General features: G+C 37.0%; 1 protein-coding gene across 1 annotated transcript in view; it reads left to right on the top strand.

Moving 5' to 3' along the window:
- Faah2 (fatty acid amide hydrolase 2) overlaps positions 1–932 on the top strand; it is a 114,884-nt gene extending 113,952 nt beyond the window's left edge. The window contains 1 exon segment of the mRNA XM_046449680.2: positions 483–932. Within this exon segment, the coding sequence (XP_046305636.2) occupies positions 483–658 (176 nt within the window). The 3' untranslated portion in view covers positions 659–932.
- The last annotated feature ends 16,316 nt before the right edge of the window (positions 933–17,248 follow it).

Raw genomic sequence — 17,248 nt, 5'->3', positions numbered from 1 at the left:
CATAATACAAATGACTAATGCAAATTGATATTACAAAACGTTCACAAATGAATGGAAAATCTGAGAATACATTATTATCTGAGAAAACATTAGCTTACCCTAGCATTTACTCTAATTTTTTTGAAAATACCAGAGAGTACAATTTAGAAATAGTATACCGAGAAGACACTTGTGCTCTCATTCACATTTTATTTATGAGTTCAGTTATGAGACAACATTTTATTAACAAAGTAACTTTGAACATGTTATCCTACTTCTCTCTTCAGTCATCTTATCAGTAAATAAGGTTAATATTGCTCCTATCATGAGGTTGCTGTGATACTTCATTAATTTACTACGCATAAACTCACTACATGTGTCATCAGCAGATGGCAACCCAAATTATGCAATAGCTATTATTCTCATTATTGACCAAATGAAGGGTGAAATAAGTTTTCTAAAACAAGTTGACTACTCAAGTTTTCCCTGTTTGTTTTCTTTAGGTGTCTTCAATGCCCTTGGTTTGCCTGTGACTCAGTGTCCACTGGGGTTGAATGCCAAAGGACTTCCTGTAGGCATCCAGGTTGTGGCTGGACCCTTTAATGATCATCTTACCCTGGCTGTGGCTCAGTACTTGGAGAAAAGTTTTGGTGGCTGGGTATGTCCTGGAAAAGTTTAGCAGGACATTTTCCAAGGTCAGAGTGTCTGTGCACATGCACATGCACATGCACATATGTGCATGCATGCACATTTCTATTGGTTGCATGAAATCAAGCACCAGCAAGCATGTAGATTGAAAATATTTGGAGAATATTTTTCTTCAGTTATTCTTTCTAATTTTATTTCCTGCACTAACTTTTGTTTGCATTATAATGGTAATACTTGATTTCCACTTTACTGGATAAAGTGTACATGTAAATGAATAAGTGCAATAAAGTTTAATAGATGATGTATTGGTGTCTAATTTGTGTGCATTGTGGAAATCAAAGAAAGGAATTGATTCTAATGAAAGTATCTTATGAACCTTCATGGAGGAGATGGTGCTTAAGCTGGGAAGTGAATGACAGTTTTGTGATTTCCAGGAAGGCTGTGGATTAAAGGAATTATAGTTGGAAGGAACTATAATAAAAATGGCAGAGCATTAGATTTTCCTGAGTGTTTGTGCATCATAAGTTGGTTAAGACTGGTTTGGAAGCAAAAAAGATGATAGAAGCAATTAAACAAACAAACAAAAAAGAACCTCCAAAGTCACTGAAAAAAATTATGATTTTGTCCCTAAGAAGGTCTAGAATCAATTGCGCCTCAGTAAAAATAATCATGGAACATAGATTTTTGTTTCAAATACATTTTCCCATAAAATAAAACAGCTCTTCTTGGAAAGAAAGTTGTTTCCAGGAATAAGACGGTGAAACTATAAGAAGGATCAGTGAACTTGAAGACAGGCTATTTAAAAATGTATGGAGGAGAAAAAAGAAGGAAATACATATGAATGAGCCTATGAGATCTAGATACAGCATCAAGAGAGCAATATGCAAGCAATGGGCATTCAATCAAGAATAGAGAATGATAAAGAAATAGAAAGTTTATTAAAGAAACAATAGCAGTAAAAATTCCAAACCTGAAGAAAGATATAAATACCCAGGTATAAAAAGGCCAAAGGCCAAGAATCAGATTCTACTTAAAATAACTCCACAATATATAATAATCAAACACTCAAAAACAAAGAGATGATCTTGAAAGAAGCAAGAGAATAAGAGCAATAAAATATAGGATATTCTTGAACAAAATGGCTGGCTAGCAGTGCCTGGCATGCTTCCTTCCACAACAAAGGACAAAACAAGGGAAACAAATAGCAATTTCACCACAGTGTTTGAGAATCAGAATACAACGGTATGTGGCAGAGATGTTGCTGAGCACAGATATATGTAAAATCAATTATAAACCAAGTATTAATTCACCAGTGGGGAAAGGAGAAATATGAGACCCCAAGGAGTCACCACTTCTATCCCAGATAACAAATTCACTTACTATTGGAAAACTGTGATCTTCACAGTCCTTGAGCCCATTTTTTGGAACTTCTGGGCTACAACACTGCAGCATGCCCCCTGAAAAAAGCCTCACCTATATTTTGCCCCATCTCAACAGGCTTTAGATGCATGGACCCATCTTGATAACCCAGCCTACCTCGGAAATTGTGATTAGGTGGACAGCTACTCCCAGCAACTCCACTGACCCTGCCATAAAAATAAAAAAAGAGACCTCATCCACTGTTTATATTTCTGTAACTAAAGTTTAAAAACCTGAAAAAAAACATAGAGAAAGGTAAGTCTATTTTTTGCCCATGATTTCAGAGGTCTCAGTCCATAGATAGACAATTCCAATACTCTGAACCTTAGGTTAGGCAGAACATCATGGCAGAAGGACAGCAGCTCAGCACCTGACAATAAGGAAGCAGAGAGAGATCTCGTCACCAGGGACAAATTATAAACACTGAAGTATATGGTTACCTATCTGTCCTCCAGCCCCACCCTAAACTCCTCCCATTACCTGGCTCTGTCTACAAAGAGGGCCCACCAAAAGTAACTAGCTCCTCCCATGACCTGGCTCTGCTGAACCCTACAAAACCCAGAACCTCATGATGACCCACCACCATTTTCCTTCTGAAGATGTGCCCCTCTGGTGCTGAATAAAGCATTGCTGGTCCATGAAGTCAGCCTCTATTTTCTTTTTCTTATTATTTTATCTTTCATATGCTTTCATTTGGTTGCCTGACCAGTTTCTGGGGTTCTTTAGACCCATTCCCATTCTAACAAACCTCCAGTTTTTCTCTCTCTCCATGAGACCTCCAAATCAGAAGCCACTTTGGCCATTTTTTCCCTAATGTTACACTGGCTTCTCATTCCTCTGAGAGGTAGGATTCTTTCCAGTCTCTTGCAGAGGTGCACTGCTCAAGATCCTTTCCCTTAGGCTTCTCCAGCCCCTGGGGCCCCCCACTATTGAGATTGCAGAGAAGATGTTCTCTAATTCTCCAATGGAACTGTCCAGTGACAGAAGGCATCAGGGGACACCCTGATATCCACTACAATCTTGGTTAAATGTCTTCAACATGGGAACTACCCAGTCCATTCCACCAGACTGTCCCTTAGGTTTCCTCATTGCTCATCCAAAACCCAGGGTTTCTTCAGCAACCTAGCTGTGATCTAAATAAGGCCCCCAAATCAATGGCCCAAATTCAGAATTCAGGACCTTTAACCCACAAATCCTCCAATATTTGAACAATTTCCTCTAATGAAATATCAAACAACCTGAGGCTTTCTACTATAGTGGCATCCCCTCTTACACAGAAAGTCTTAACTAAGTCTCTCCAGAAATCTTCACCATAATTGATTTTAGGACTATCAGCAAGAGTCTCTACAAAAGAGTTCAGTGTAGGTAAACTTCCTATTTTCCTATTCCTTTATTTTACTTGACCACTAGCCTGGAAGAAATCAGCACTCCTAGTGCTGAATGCCCCTTTACTAGTTTTGCACAAACATTTATCGGTAGAAGTGTGTTTGCAAATGCAAAATGTGTTTAAAAAAAGACAAATACTTTAACAATGCCAGCCTCTGCACTGAGCTGGAGCTTCACAGAGATGTCTACATTTCTAGGATAAGAGCAGTCACCAATTGGGCTTCATGGTAACAGCTGGCAGGGGGAGGAAATACAGGGGAGAAGAAGCTCTCCCCTTCTCAAGTATTGTCCTTGAAGGGTTAACTTGCCCAGTACAGTGAAAGAAAAAGGTACTTTTATGTGAATTTCTGCAGACTGAACTTCTGAGCCCTCCCCTTACATGCTGGGTATAAAGTTCTGAAACTACGTGACCTTGGGGTTCAGGGGATTAATTGATTACAGCAAAAGCTGTGTCCTATGAACCTGGCTGAAGCCAAATAAAACTGTTGCCTGCTATCTTTCATGCCTTGCCTCATCTGTCCCCTACAATACTACCTCCAAGCTTTTTTGGTTTGTTTGTTTTATGCCCCCCCCCAAAGTTCTCATTGTGGTAGCTTTGCTCTACAATTAATTCTCACCAACACCCCACTCCATAAGCCCCGTAGATCAAGTCCTGACCCCCATCCCTCTTCTTCATTTACTACCCTCAAAATAGCAGTGCACCATGGCTGGGATTACAGCTCAGTGGCAGAGCGCTTGCCTCACATATGTGAGGCACTGGGTTCAATCCTCAGCACCACATAAAAATAAATAAAAAATAAAGGTATTGTGTCCATCTACAGCTAAAAATAAATAAATGAATGAATGAATGAATGAATGAATGAATAAATAAATTTTTAAAAATGGCAGTGCACCAAATCAGCTCTTGCCCACAGTTTACTTGTGTGCATCAGTGCTGCCTACAGTGAGGTCTATGTGTTGGAGAGAGTGCAAGTCCATGTTCAGGTAACTGCACACACTTGGTAGTGGTCCACATGGACCAGTCCCACTTCCTTGATCCCTCTTGCCATCCTCCTGAGAAGCCCCTAGTTGCCGCTGCTTCCGTATGGCCCAGGCTACTCTGATGTTCACCATTACTTGCACCTGCACCCACCCCACTAGGATGGGGCTCTTGCCACGGGAGGAAGTGCATGAGTGGGACCACACTCTGGGGATGTGTGCCTGGCAGCAACCTGTGGGGCACCACAATGTCATCTGCCATTGCATATCAAAACAGGTGGATTGGATTTACTCTCACCCAGGTATTGGAAATGTCTGTCCTAACTTGCTTCAGTTTTTTTTTCCTGTGGGAGAAATTTTCTGGGTGGAACAGAGGAAGGCTTGAGACAAATGAAGGCAGCTGGCCAAGACCACCCCTGTTGCTACATGAAGGTCATATGTCCCAAATTTGACCTACATTCCTGATAACTTTGGTAACTCATATCCTTAAAGATTTATAATCCCAAATAAAGGCCTTGTCCTCATTGGCCTTGTTATGGGAAAAACTTAGCTCTTGCACGTCCAAGTGAGAAATTAATGATTTCTATAATTGTCATGATATTCATTGGCAGGTTCGAGATGCTGCAACATTTATTTTATATTAATCTCATTCCAGTACTCATGTTTTTTTTGTTTCCCTCATTGGAACACCCACCCCCCAGATGACTTTAAAACCTGTTCTTTCTGAACTACGTTTTTCCACAGACCTCTCAACTGACCCAAGACATTCCTAAGAGGGAAACCTAAACTGCTTGCCCCCACATCACCCACTCACAACTTGAAACAGCCAGAGTGATCATCCTCCATTTTCCTCTAACAGCAGTTAAAATTATGTTTTCAGAGGGAGGAATGAGTCAATGGAACAAAAAGACAGTGTGGGTGATAAATGATTGGGTCAGAAATATGGGGGCTAACTCAGGAGGAAATAAAATGTTAATCCACAGGACACTTGCCCCTCCTCCACCTGTTACCGAGATAATCTGTCTCCAGGGAATTGTTCCTTCCTAAAAGAAGTTGTTAATGAATGAATGTTCCTATCAAAAAAATTGTGCACCATGATCAAGTAGGATTCATCCCTGGGATGCAAGGCTGGTTCAATATATGGAAATCAATAAATGTTATTCACCACATCAATAGACTTAAAAATAAGAACCATATGATCATCTCGATAGATGCGGAAAAAGCATTCGACAAAGTACAGCATACCTTTATGTTCAAAACTCTAGAAAAACTAGGGATAACGGGAACATACCTCAATATTGTAAAAGCAATCTATGCTAAGCCTCAGGCTAGCATCATTCTGAATGGAGAAAAACTGAAGGCATTCCCTCTAAAATCTGGAACAAGACAGGGATGCCCTCTCTCTCCACTTCTGTTCAACATAGTTCTCGAAACACTGGCCAGAGCAATTAGACAGACGAAAGAAATTAAAGGCATCAAAATAGGAAAAGAAGAACTTAAATTATCACTGTTTGAAGATGACATGATTGTATACCTAGCAGACCCAAAAGGGTCTACAAAGAAACTATTAGAGCTAATAAATGAATTCAGCAAAGTGGCAGGATATAAAATCAACATGCATAAATCAAAGGCATTCCTGTATATCAGCGACAAATCCTCTGAAATGGAAATGAGGACAACCACTCCATTCACAATATCTTTAAAAAAAATAAAATACTTGGGAATTAACCTAACAAAAGAGGTGAAAGACTTATACAATGAAAACTACAGAACCCTAAAGAGAGAAATAGAAGAAGATCTTAGAAGATGGAAAAATATACCCTGTTCATGGATAGGCAGAACTAACATCATCAAAATGGCGATATTACCAAAATTTCTCTATAGGTTTAATGCAATGCCAATCAAAATCCCAACGGCATTTCTTGCAGAAATAGAGAAAGCAATCATGAAATTCATATGGAAAAATAAAAGACCCAGAATAGCAAAAACAATGCTAAGCAGGAAGTGTGAATCAGGCAGTATAGCGAGACCAGACTTCAAACTATACTATAGAGCAATAGTAACAAAAACAGCATGGTACTGGTACCAAAAAAGGCGGGTCGACCAATGGTACAGAATAGAGGACACAGAAACCAATCCACAAAACTACAACTACCTTATATTTGATAAAGGGGCTAAAAGCATGCAATGGAGGAAGGATAGCATCTTCAACAAATGGTGCTGGGAAAACTGGAAATCCATATGCAACAAAATGAAACTGAATCCCTTTCTCTCGCCATGCACAAAAGTTAATTCAAAATGGATCAAGGAGCTTGATATCAAATCAGAGACACGCCGTCTGATAGAAGAAAAAGTTGGCTACGATCTACATACTGTGGGGTCGGGCTCCAAATTCCTCAATAGGACACCTATAGCACAAAAGTTAATAACTAGAATCAACAAATGGGACTTACTCAAACTAAAAAGTTTTTTCTCAGCAAAAGAAACAATAAGAGAGGTAAATAGGGAGCCTACATCCTGGGAACAAATCTTTACTCCTCACACTTCAGATAGAGCCCTAATATCCAGAGTATACAAAGAACTCAAAAAATTAGACAATAAGAGAACAAACAACCCAATCAACAAATGGGCCAAGGACCTGAACAGACACTTCTCAGAGGAGGACATACAATCAATCAACAAGTACATGAAAAAAATGCTCACCATCTCTAGCAGTCAGAGAAATGCAAATCAAAACCACCCTAAGATACCATCTCACTCCAGTTAGATTGGCAGCCATTATGAAGTCAAACAACAACAAGTGCTGGCGAGGATGTGGGGAAAAGGGTACACTTGTACATTGCTGGTGGGACTGCAAATTGGTGCGGCCAATTTGGAAAGCAGTATGGAGATTTCTTGGAAAGCTGGGAATGGAGCCACCCTTTGACCCAGCTATTCCCCTTCTGGGTCTATTCCCTAAAGACCTAAAAAGAGCATGCTACAGGGACACTGCTACATCGATGTTCATAGCAGCACAATTCACAATAGCAAGACTGTGGAACCAACCTAGATGCCCTTCAATAGATGAATGGATAAAAAAATGTGGCATTTATACACAATGGAGTATTACTCTGCATTAAAAAATGACAAAATCATAGAATTTACAGGAAAATGGATGGCATTAGAGCAGATTATGCTAAGTGAAGCTAGCCAATCCCTAAAAAACAAATACCAAATGTCTTCTTTGATATAAGGAGAGTAACTAAGAACAGAGTAGGGTCGAAGAGCATGAGAAGAAGATTAACATTAAACAGGGATGAGAGGTGGGAGGGAAAGGGAGAGAGAAGGGACATTGCATGGAAATGGAAGGAGACCCTCAGAGTTATACAAAAGTACATACAAGAGGAAGTGAGGGGAAAGGGAAAAATAATACAAGGGGGACAAATGAATGCCAGTAGAGGGGGCAGAGAGAGAACAGGGGAGGAGAGGGGAGGGGAGGGGGGATAGTAGAGGATAGGAAAGGCAGCAGAACACAACAGACACTAGTATGGCAATATGTAAATCAATGGATGTGTAACTGATGTAATTCTGCAATCTGTATATGAAGTAAAAATGGGAGCTCATAACCCACTTGAATCAAAGTGTGAAATATGATATATCAAGAACTATGTAATGTTTTGAACAGCCAACAATAAAAAATTTTAAAAAAAGATGGTATATGTTAAAAATCAGTGATACAGTCTGTCCATGTATAAAAAAAAATGAATGAATGTTCCCTAGGCCACTCCCTTTCTGCCTGTATCCCTTGATGGCTTTGATCCTGCCCTTGTATCAATTCACCTTTAGCCCAACTTTTTTCACTAGTCACATAAAGATGGGGGGAAGAGAGAGTAAGGATGGGAGGAGAAGAGTGCATGCTAAATGCTGACCTCCACATGCTTTCAATTTCAGGAAGCAATTTACCTGAAGCCCTGCCTGGCCTCTGAGGACAGATTATGTCACATTTCTTAGCAAACTACCTGTTCACTGCAGAAGAAATGCATACCCAAAATAATGTTTATAAGAGGAACCAAGTTTCCTTGAAGTAGGAAACTTTTATGACATGATCCTGAAACTAAAAAAGATTCTCAAGATAGAGCTCCCCTAGCTTTAAAATTAGACTATCTTCTCTAGACTCTTATAAAACACATTTTTTCCTGTACTCCCCTCAGCTGGCAGGAAAAAGAAAAAAAATCTGTCTCAGTTAATTAGAGTAAAACTAACCCTCATCTCTCCTAGCTCTGGAATCCAAATTATTTATTTTCTGTAGTGGATACATCACCCAGAGCACTAACAGGCTTGCATCTCACTTCAAATTGAAGAGCATAATATAAAATCATGGTCCTGTGAGTAAGAGGACCCAAAAGAACAAAGGGAACATGAAAGAAATTTTAAGGGTACAACTAGCTGGCAAATGTGCTCCCTTAAATTAAAATAATTATCAAAAATTAATATCCTCTATTCTTAGTGAAGCCCCAGCCAGAGTTCATGGATGGAATGGCAAAAACTGCTGACCCTTGAGGCTCTGGGATTGGGGAGTTGCCCCTAGCCAAAGAAACAGTTTTCTTGGCACAGGCATCCACATTTCTTCTGTTCTCTTTATTTTTGTTCAGAGGGAAGCCTCATCCTTAAAAATAATAGTAGAGGATGACTTAATCACACTTGAGATAAAGAAGATGCCTAATAATTTTCTGCATCAAACCTGTCCTGATTAGTAACTGGGAGATAAAAATGTTTCAAACACCCTAGGCATGAGCTGTAACTCAAACAGCAGATTCCCTTGGCTTCTGCCAAATTTCACCAATGCTTACATTGAAGTATAAGTGGCGAAGGCATTCCCAGTTTACAGAATTTGGGATCAGAGGGGGGAAAAGTCTGTCACTTTAAATCCAAGCTATTTTTCTTCTTTCCATTGAGAATATTTGCCCAAATATTTCAGAGCTCTCTCTTATTTTTTTCAATATCTCAACTGACTAATCTGAGACAAAAAGTAAACTGCGTTCATTACTCCTTTATAAGAGTAATGAATGTCAATTTTATTTTTTCCCTTAGGACACTTTCCTTTTTAATTCTATATTTTTGAGCTCCTGGTTTTATTGTGAATTAACATTTGTTATCCTACACACCTAGATTAATATGTTTTTTTCTGATCAGTCCTATTTTATCTAACTATAGAGGTTTCCTTATACTCTGCTTTGTTTAGAGGTCAATTTGCAAGGGATAGCTCTCAATCTAATAGGTTTTGATAAACATCTGTAGCTTTACAGTGAAAATCTATCTTCAAAATTATAAGAAATTTGTTTTTTTCCTGGTTTATATATGTGTGCATGCCTGTATATTGTCATGTCTACATATGTGCAGGTGTCCATATATCATGTACATGATATCAAAATTGGCATATAGATAAATGAGTGCTCATACATTAAAATTTAAAAGAAAAATGGATCCAAATACCTTTAGTTCATGTGATTTAAAAGGTTCAATTTAAATTAGGTAAACAGATAAAAATAAATATGTCTTTAAAATTATTAATTCACAGGTTTTTCTACATTGTCAGACAATTTATAGTGTTAATTTCTATAAAATGTCTAGAATGTAATATACATGGTTTCTAGGATTTTTTTCAATAAGAAAGACATGACAAATGCTGTTCACTACACTACTTGTCTGATATCTTGGTTTCTACAGTTAGAAATAAGTAAATGAGATTGATCTTTTTAAATGAATGAAGAAGACATCTGCTTAACTTATAAAGGGCTAACTGCTAAATATAACATGGAGTACTCTTGACTTTTGAAAAATTTTATAAGGTAATATACTTAAATATAATTGGAATTTTTATAAATTGGTAAATTTAAAAAGTTTTAAAATTTCTTTGTCTGCGTCATCACTGAAAACAAGGTTACTAAGAATTAAAAGTTCTAATGTTATGGGCCACGCTATATGGGCAATGACCAAAGAGACTCCATTTTACCCTGAGACTCTATATCAAGTAAGAAATGCTTCCCCATGCACCTAGCATAACATACTTGTCAACACAAAATAGCAGTTCTTATACAATGTAAAATTGTATGCCAACCTGGAAATTCCCATGGGAAATATCAATGTACCCATTGAATTATATCAATAACTGACCATTTCAGCTTCTGAACTTGTTTGCTTGCAGCCATGTCAACCAGGATGTGTTTTTTGCAGGCTTTGCCTTTAAATATTCTAAAATTCTCTGGCTCAGTGCTTTTCCTTGCAGAGACAGTTATAGGTTCTGCAGGGAATAGTCACCAGCTGGCTGGCTAAATAAAGACTCTTTAACTTGGACAAAACTGGGACTTCATGTGTTTTCTGAATTACATGCCTCACAACACAACAGGTATAATTCTATATGCAAAGGGTCCAAAAGTTTCAATTGCATGTCAATTATAGTATTGTAAATCACAAAGTATTTCATCTTATTAAAATGGAGTAATTTGTCTAAATTCAGAAATTTACAAGAGTTTTTTTCAGAGTATAAATTAAGAAAAGGTGCCAACAGCTAGAAAAGAGAAAAGGGAAGGTTCTAGTTATGGAAATATATTTAGTAAAAGGAAAAAGAAAATGTTTCTGGATAAGAAAGTATTTGTGTAGTAAAGTTGTAATACATCTAAGTAAACAACAGGAGGGTCTGAGTAAGTGATAAGAAGGTCTGTGTAAATGAAGGGTAAATTTCAAAAATTTTCTGTGTAACTAACTTGATTGTGTATAATTAACACAATCAGTTAAAACTATTCAAGGTTTTTTCCCTAAGGTCAAGAATTAATGCACTGTTAAAACCAAAGTTTAATCTATGTGTTAAAATGACAAAGATTTCTTAGAAAGTTAACTTACTCTTAACATTATTTCTGTTAAGTTTTATTATTTAGAGAAACTAGTCTTAAAAGAATTAGGGTTTGTACAACTGTGATTAAACAGCAATTGTTATTTTAGAATATCACATTACATTCAGACTCTAGATTTTCTTTTAAAGCTAAATTTGGTTAGTATTCTCCATATACTAAATGTGTTCACATCTTCCAGGTATACAATACAAGTCTTTAAAATAGGAGGTTTAAATTAGCATTTTTAAGAGAGAGAGAGAGAGAGAGAGAGAGAGAGAGAGAGAGAGAGAGATTTAATACTTATTTTTTACTTTTCAGTGGACACAACATCTTTATTTTATTATTTTATGTGGTGCTGAGGATCAAACCCAGTGCTCCACGCATGCTAGGCAAGTATGCTACCACTTGAGCCACATCCCCAGCCCTTAAATGAGCATTTTATCAAGCTGGTATTCTCCAAACTAAAGTTGTATGCAATGGTTAATTTATATTCTATAAAAATGGCAAATTTAATATTAGAGATTTATTTATTTCAGTTAAGGTTCTGTAACTGTATATGTTATCAATAAAATATATGTAAAACTTTATGTTACTTTTAAGTCTTGGGTAAAAATTAAAATGTAGTTTTAAAAGATTATGAGGGCCTGATAAGTTTAAATGTTAACATTGTAAAACATGAAAGAATTTTGCCCCTTTCTCCACAAAGAGAAAGTTAAAAGCTCTTTTAGATTTTGTTTGATTCATGTTTTAGATGTAATGTTATATTTTGTTAGCCAGTATTCATATAGACTCAGGAACAACATATAAACTTTATAAAGTGATATTTTAAAAAGAGGCAAAGATCAACTTTAGAAATAAAACATATTATCTAAGATTTACCATGAGCTCCACCTCACCTGAGTTAAGACTCTACTTCTCAACTTACTCTATGTTGAGATAATTTCAAAGTAGGCTACACTTAACCTCATTTAAAGTTATGTACAAATTATAAATTTTATTGTAAAGATTACTGTAATGTCCAAATAAAGGAGATATAATATATAACTAAGTAAGGTTTAAGATTATAAAACTTTCTTATTAATTCAGAGTTATTATACAAACTCATTATGTTTTTATTCTTGTCAATTTCATTTTGTATTTTCCTTATAAACCTTAACTGTTCTCTGTTATTGTCTTACAGAAGCAGCATTCAATGTAACAACGTGAGTTAATTTGAGATAATAGGCCATCACCTACAGACACTATGTAAGGCTAATTTCCAGTGCTAATACTGAACCCTATTGATTAGAAGGTATAAATGACTGTAAAGTTTCATACATTAAAGATATAACCCAGTACTCTTACTTTACGGCTGGTGAAACTGGCTTGCTGAATATTTAAGACCAAAGCTTAGAGATTAAATCTAAGGAAGTAAAAGAGTAAAGAAAAATAGCCAATATTTGGCTCTGGCCCTCTGAGGCAACTTAAACCAAGGAAACAAGAGAACTTGTCTAAAGGATTTGCAACTCTGGGCCACATGACTTCCCAGTCATGGGGATCCATGAAACCCCAGAGAACACAAAGTGCACATGCTGAACAGTGTCATTGGAGAAGGGAGACATTCCTGATGCTTTGAGGAGAAGCCCCATTGTCAAGGAGACCCCAACCCATCCCAGCAGATGGCACTAAAAGAGCTAAGATGCTGCTCTCAAGTTCCCCAAGAGTGACCCACTGAGGGAACTCAGCTGACTCCTAACAATAGATAGGAACATAGATTGAACAGCTTGATCTTGAACACTTAACAAAAACAGTCATAACCAAAGTACAGCCATATCTGAGCATTTAAAAGAAAATACAATAGTTCTTTTAATAAAAATTAAGACATACACTTGTGTCAGCCCCACAACCCTGGTGCATCCCAAATTCTGAGGCATTTTTTTCCTTTGTGGAGCTCATATTTACCCCTGCCTACCCAAAATTGTACTGGTCTCTTTACTTTGGCCTTTCTTACTCCTTAAATTGACAATTTACCTAACAACCAAAAGTTTCCCTATCCTGATAATGGCACACACCAGACACAACATAGTCCTTCAGTTTATTCACTTACTCATAGAGCTAGAGATATCCACTGGGAATGGCACAGGAGTAGCAGGATTAGGAACCTCTTTTCACTACTATAAAACGTTTTTAGAACAGGTTATCGAAGATATCCAATGGGTCACCAATTTGAAACTGAGTTTACAAAATCAATTGGATTCCCTGATATCTGTCATCTGACAGAATCATCAGGGCCTAGATTTACTTACTGCCAAATGAGGTGGCTTTTGCCTCTTCCTCAGGAAGAATGTTGCTTCTGTTTCAATCATTCATGACAGATAAAGGATAAAAGTTAAATAACTATAGTACCGATTGGAATAACTGTGGTGAAAATTAGCTGATTCCTAAAATGGTAGGCTTCTAGGTTTCTCCCTCTTTTAACCCTCTAATACTCATTTTTTTCTAGTAATAACTTTTTACTTTCTTTATTGAAGATTATGTTGAAGCTTCCTCTCTTTACACACCCCTCATAACCACAATAATAAAGACTATAGATGAGCCTAAAATACCCCCAAACACCTTATCCTTTTCCATATCTCTGACTTGGGATCCCCTACTTAGTCCCTCTCCAGTAGCCAGATACTATTACATAGACCCAACTCATGAAGGATATGACATGATACCTACGTGTCCTCCTGCACCATCCTAAACTCCTTCCATTACCTGGCCTTGTCCACCAAGAGGGCACCAAAAGTAACTAGCTCCTCCCAAGACCTGGCTTTGCTAAACCCTATAAAATCAAGACCCTCAGGATGACTCACTGCCATTTCCCTCCAGTATATGTGCCCCTCTTGTGCTGAATGAAGTATTGCTGGTCCATGAGGTCTGCTTCCATTCTCTTTTTTCTTTTTTTTAATTCTTTTTCATGTGCTTTAAAACACCAAAGGCATGCTCCCAGTGACCTACCTTCCAACCATATCCTATGTGCCTACACTAATATCCCAATTAATTTATATTAGTGGATTAATGCACTGGTTAGGTTAAAATGTAAAGGAATACCTGTGGAGAAAACCTTTGAGGAAACTCACAAAAAGACAGACACAGATACAAGCAGAGGTGGAGTGAAGAGGAGTGAAGTGAAGTGATGAAGAAGAAGTGTAGAAGTGAAGTGTCCACTCCTTCCTGCCTGAGAGTTTACTAACTCAAATAATACATACCTCCTGTTACCATGGCTATATTCTAATTAGTATTTCTTTAACATTGAGTACTAGCTAACTGAGATAAAGTCCAGGTTAGAATGCCCCTATTCTCTAGGGGCATGACCATGAAGACCAGATAGTCCTTACAAAGTTATCTTATTACTTCAGAGGGAGATGGCTTGGTATCCTAGTTCTGGGAAGCAAGATAAACTTGTGAAGAACATTGCTATGGCAGTCTGGCAGCCCATGCTTTTGCACAGGAGTTTCCCAATGGCCATTTATATCCTAGCAGCCAGGCATTCTGTGTCTTTGCACAGAAACTTTAAAGTCACCAAGCATGTCACAATCATGAAGTTTGTAGACCCCAATCACAAACACAAAACCCCCACATTAAGACTCTTATAACTCAATTATTTCACCTCTAAACTTTCTTGCACTGTCTTACACATAAATTATTGGAACACACTTACTATCTAAACCATAGCATCCACCATCCCACAGCCTCAAGAAATAATATGATGGCCTACCATAAACAACTTGACCTGTAGAGGACCCCAGAATGCAGATGAACTGTTTTTATCCACACAATTATTATATAGAATATATAAAGAATTTGAAAAAAAAAACTTAACACCAAAAAAACCCAATTAACAAATAGGCAAAAGAACTAAACAAACACTCCTCAAAAGAAAAAAAATGGCCAACAAGTATATGAAAAAATGTTCAACATCTCTAGCAATCAGGAAAATGCAAATCAAAACTACATGAGGTTTTATCTCACTCCATTCAGAATAATAATCATCAAGAATGCAAATAATGCCAAATGTTGGTGAGGATGGAGAGTGGGTACAATTATACATTGTTGTTGGCACTGCATATTAGAGCAAACACCATAGAAAGTAGTATGAATATTTCTAAAAAAAACTAGAAATGGAACCACCATATGACCCAGCTATTTCACTTCTTGTTGTATATCAAAAAAAAAAATCTAAAATCAGTATACCATAGACATGCAGTCACATCAATATTTATAGCAGTATTGCAATATCCAAGTCATGGAACCAAACTAGGTGCCCTTCAAAAGATTAATTAATTGAGAAAATGTGGCATTTATACAGAATGGAGTCTTACTCAGGCCATAAAGAAAAAATGACTTCATGGAATTTGTCTGTAAATAGATGGAAATGGTCTCTCTCATGATAGTCTCTATCATACTGACTAAAAGACCCAAAAAAATCAGATTGAACGTTTTCACTGAAGTGAAAACATTTAGGGGAAAATGAACAAAGAAAAATTTAAAAAGGAGAGGGAACTTCATCCAAATAGAAGATGATTAGTGGAGTAGGTGAAAGGGATTGAGGGGAGCAGGCAGGAATGAGGTAAAGGAAGACCAGTGGAATTAATCTGATGTGAATTTTCTATGTACACATGTGAATCTCACCATCATTTATATCCACAAGCCACTAATTAAAACACAACTATAAGTCAATTGCAGAAAAATCAGTAAAGTAGAGGGAAGGAACAGGGGAGGGGGCAAGGGAAGAAAAGGAAAGTACTGATAATAGAATTAAAGTGAATTAGATTGCATTAATTTACAATTATGTTAAAATCATTCTCAATGTTATATATAAAGTGTTAGGAAAATAAAAAACGAATTAAAAGCAGCACAAAGAGACAAGGCAGGTCATTATATAATGATTAGGGTGACAATACCACAAGAGCTAATAGCAATTCTAAATATATTTGGACCAAATATACAAGCATCCAAACATTTAAAGTCAGTATAAATAGACCTAAAAGGAAAAATATATTTCAACACACCAATAGTTGGGCATTTTAACACCTGAGTTTCAGTAATGGACAGATCATACAGCCAGAACATCAACAAAGAAACATGCAAATTACATTGCAATGAAGAGGAAATAGACCTATCAGACATCCACAGAGCTTTATATTCAACACCTAATAAATACAGTTTTTCCATCAGCACATGTTGTCATGTTCAGGATAAATTATGCAAGTGGTAAAAATTTGCTCCTCAAGCTGTAGGCTCTCTATTCACCTCACTGATTTTGTCTTTTGCTGAGAAGAAGCTTTTTTAGTTTGAAATCATCCCATTTATTAATTCTTGATTTTAATTCTTGAGCTACAGGAGTCTTATTAAGGAATAGGAGCCTAATTTGATATGATGGAGATTTGAGCATACTTCTTCATCTATTGGACACAGGGTCTCTGGTTTAATTACTAGGTCCCTAGTCAATTTTGAGTTCAGTTTTGTGCATGGTGAGAGGTAGGTTTAATTTTATTTTGTTGCATACGGATTTCCAGTTTTCCCAGCACCATTTGTTAAAGAGGCTATCTTTTCTCCAAAGTATGTTTTTGGTGCCTTCGTCTAATATAGCTGTAATTATATAGCTGTTAAGTTGTGACTTCTATTTTGTACCACTGGTCTACCAGTCTATTTTGGTGCCAATACCATGCTGTTCTGTTACTATTGCTCTGTGATATAGTTTAAGGTCTGGGATAATAATGCTACCTGCTTTACCCTTCTTGCTAAGAATTTCCTTTGCTATTCTGGGTTTCTTCATTTTTCCAGATGAATTTCATGACTGCTTAATGCCCTTGATATTATGTTCATTATGACAATATTAAACCTGTTTATCCAAGCATAAGGGATATTTTTCCATCTTCTAAGGTCTTCTTATTTTTTTCTTTAGAATTCTGTAGTTTTCATTGTTGAGGTCTTCACTTCTA

This window comes from Marmota monax, unplaced genomic scaffold (assembly GCF_021218885.2).
Source record: "Marmota monax isolate L192 unplaced genomic scaffold, Marmota_monax_Labrador192_F-V1.1 WCK01_AAM20220418_F8-fsc00354, whole genome shotgun sequence".
In the NCBI taxonomy this organism is placed as follows: Eukaryota; Metazoa; Chordata; class Mammalia; order Rodentia; family Sciuridae; genus Marmota; species Marmota monax.
This window is presented reverse-complemented; position numbering and strand designations above follow the sequence as displayed.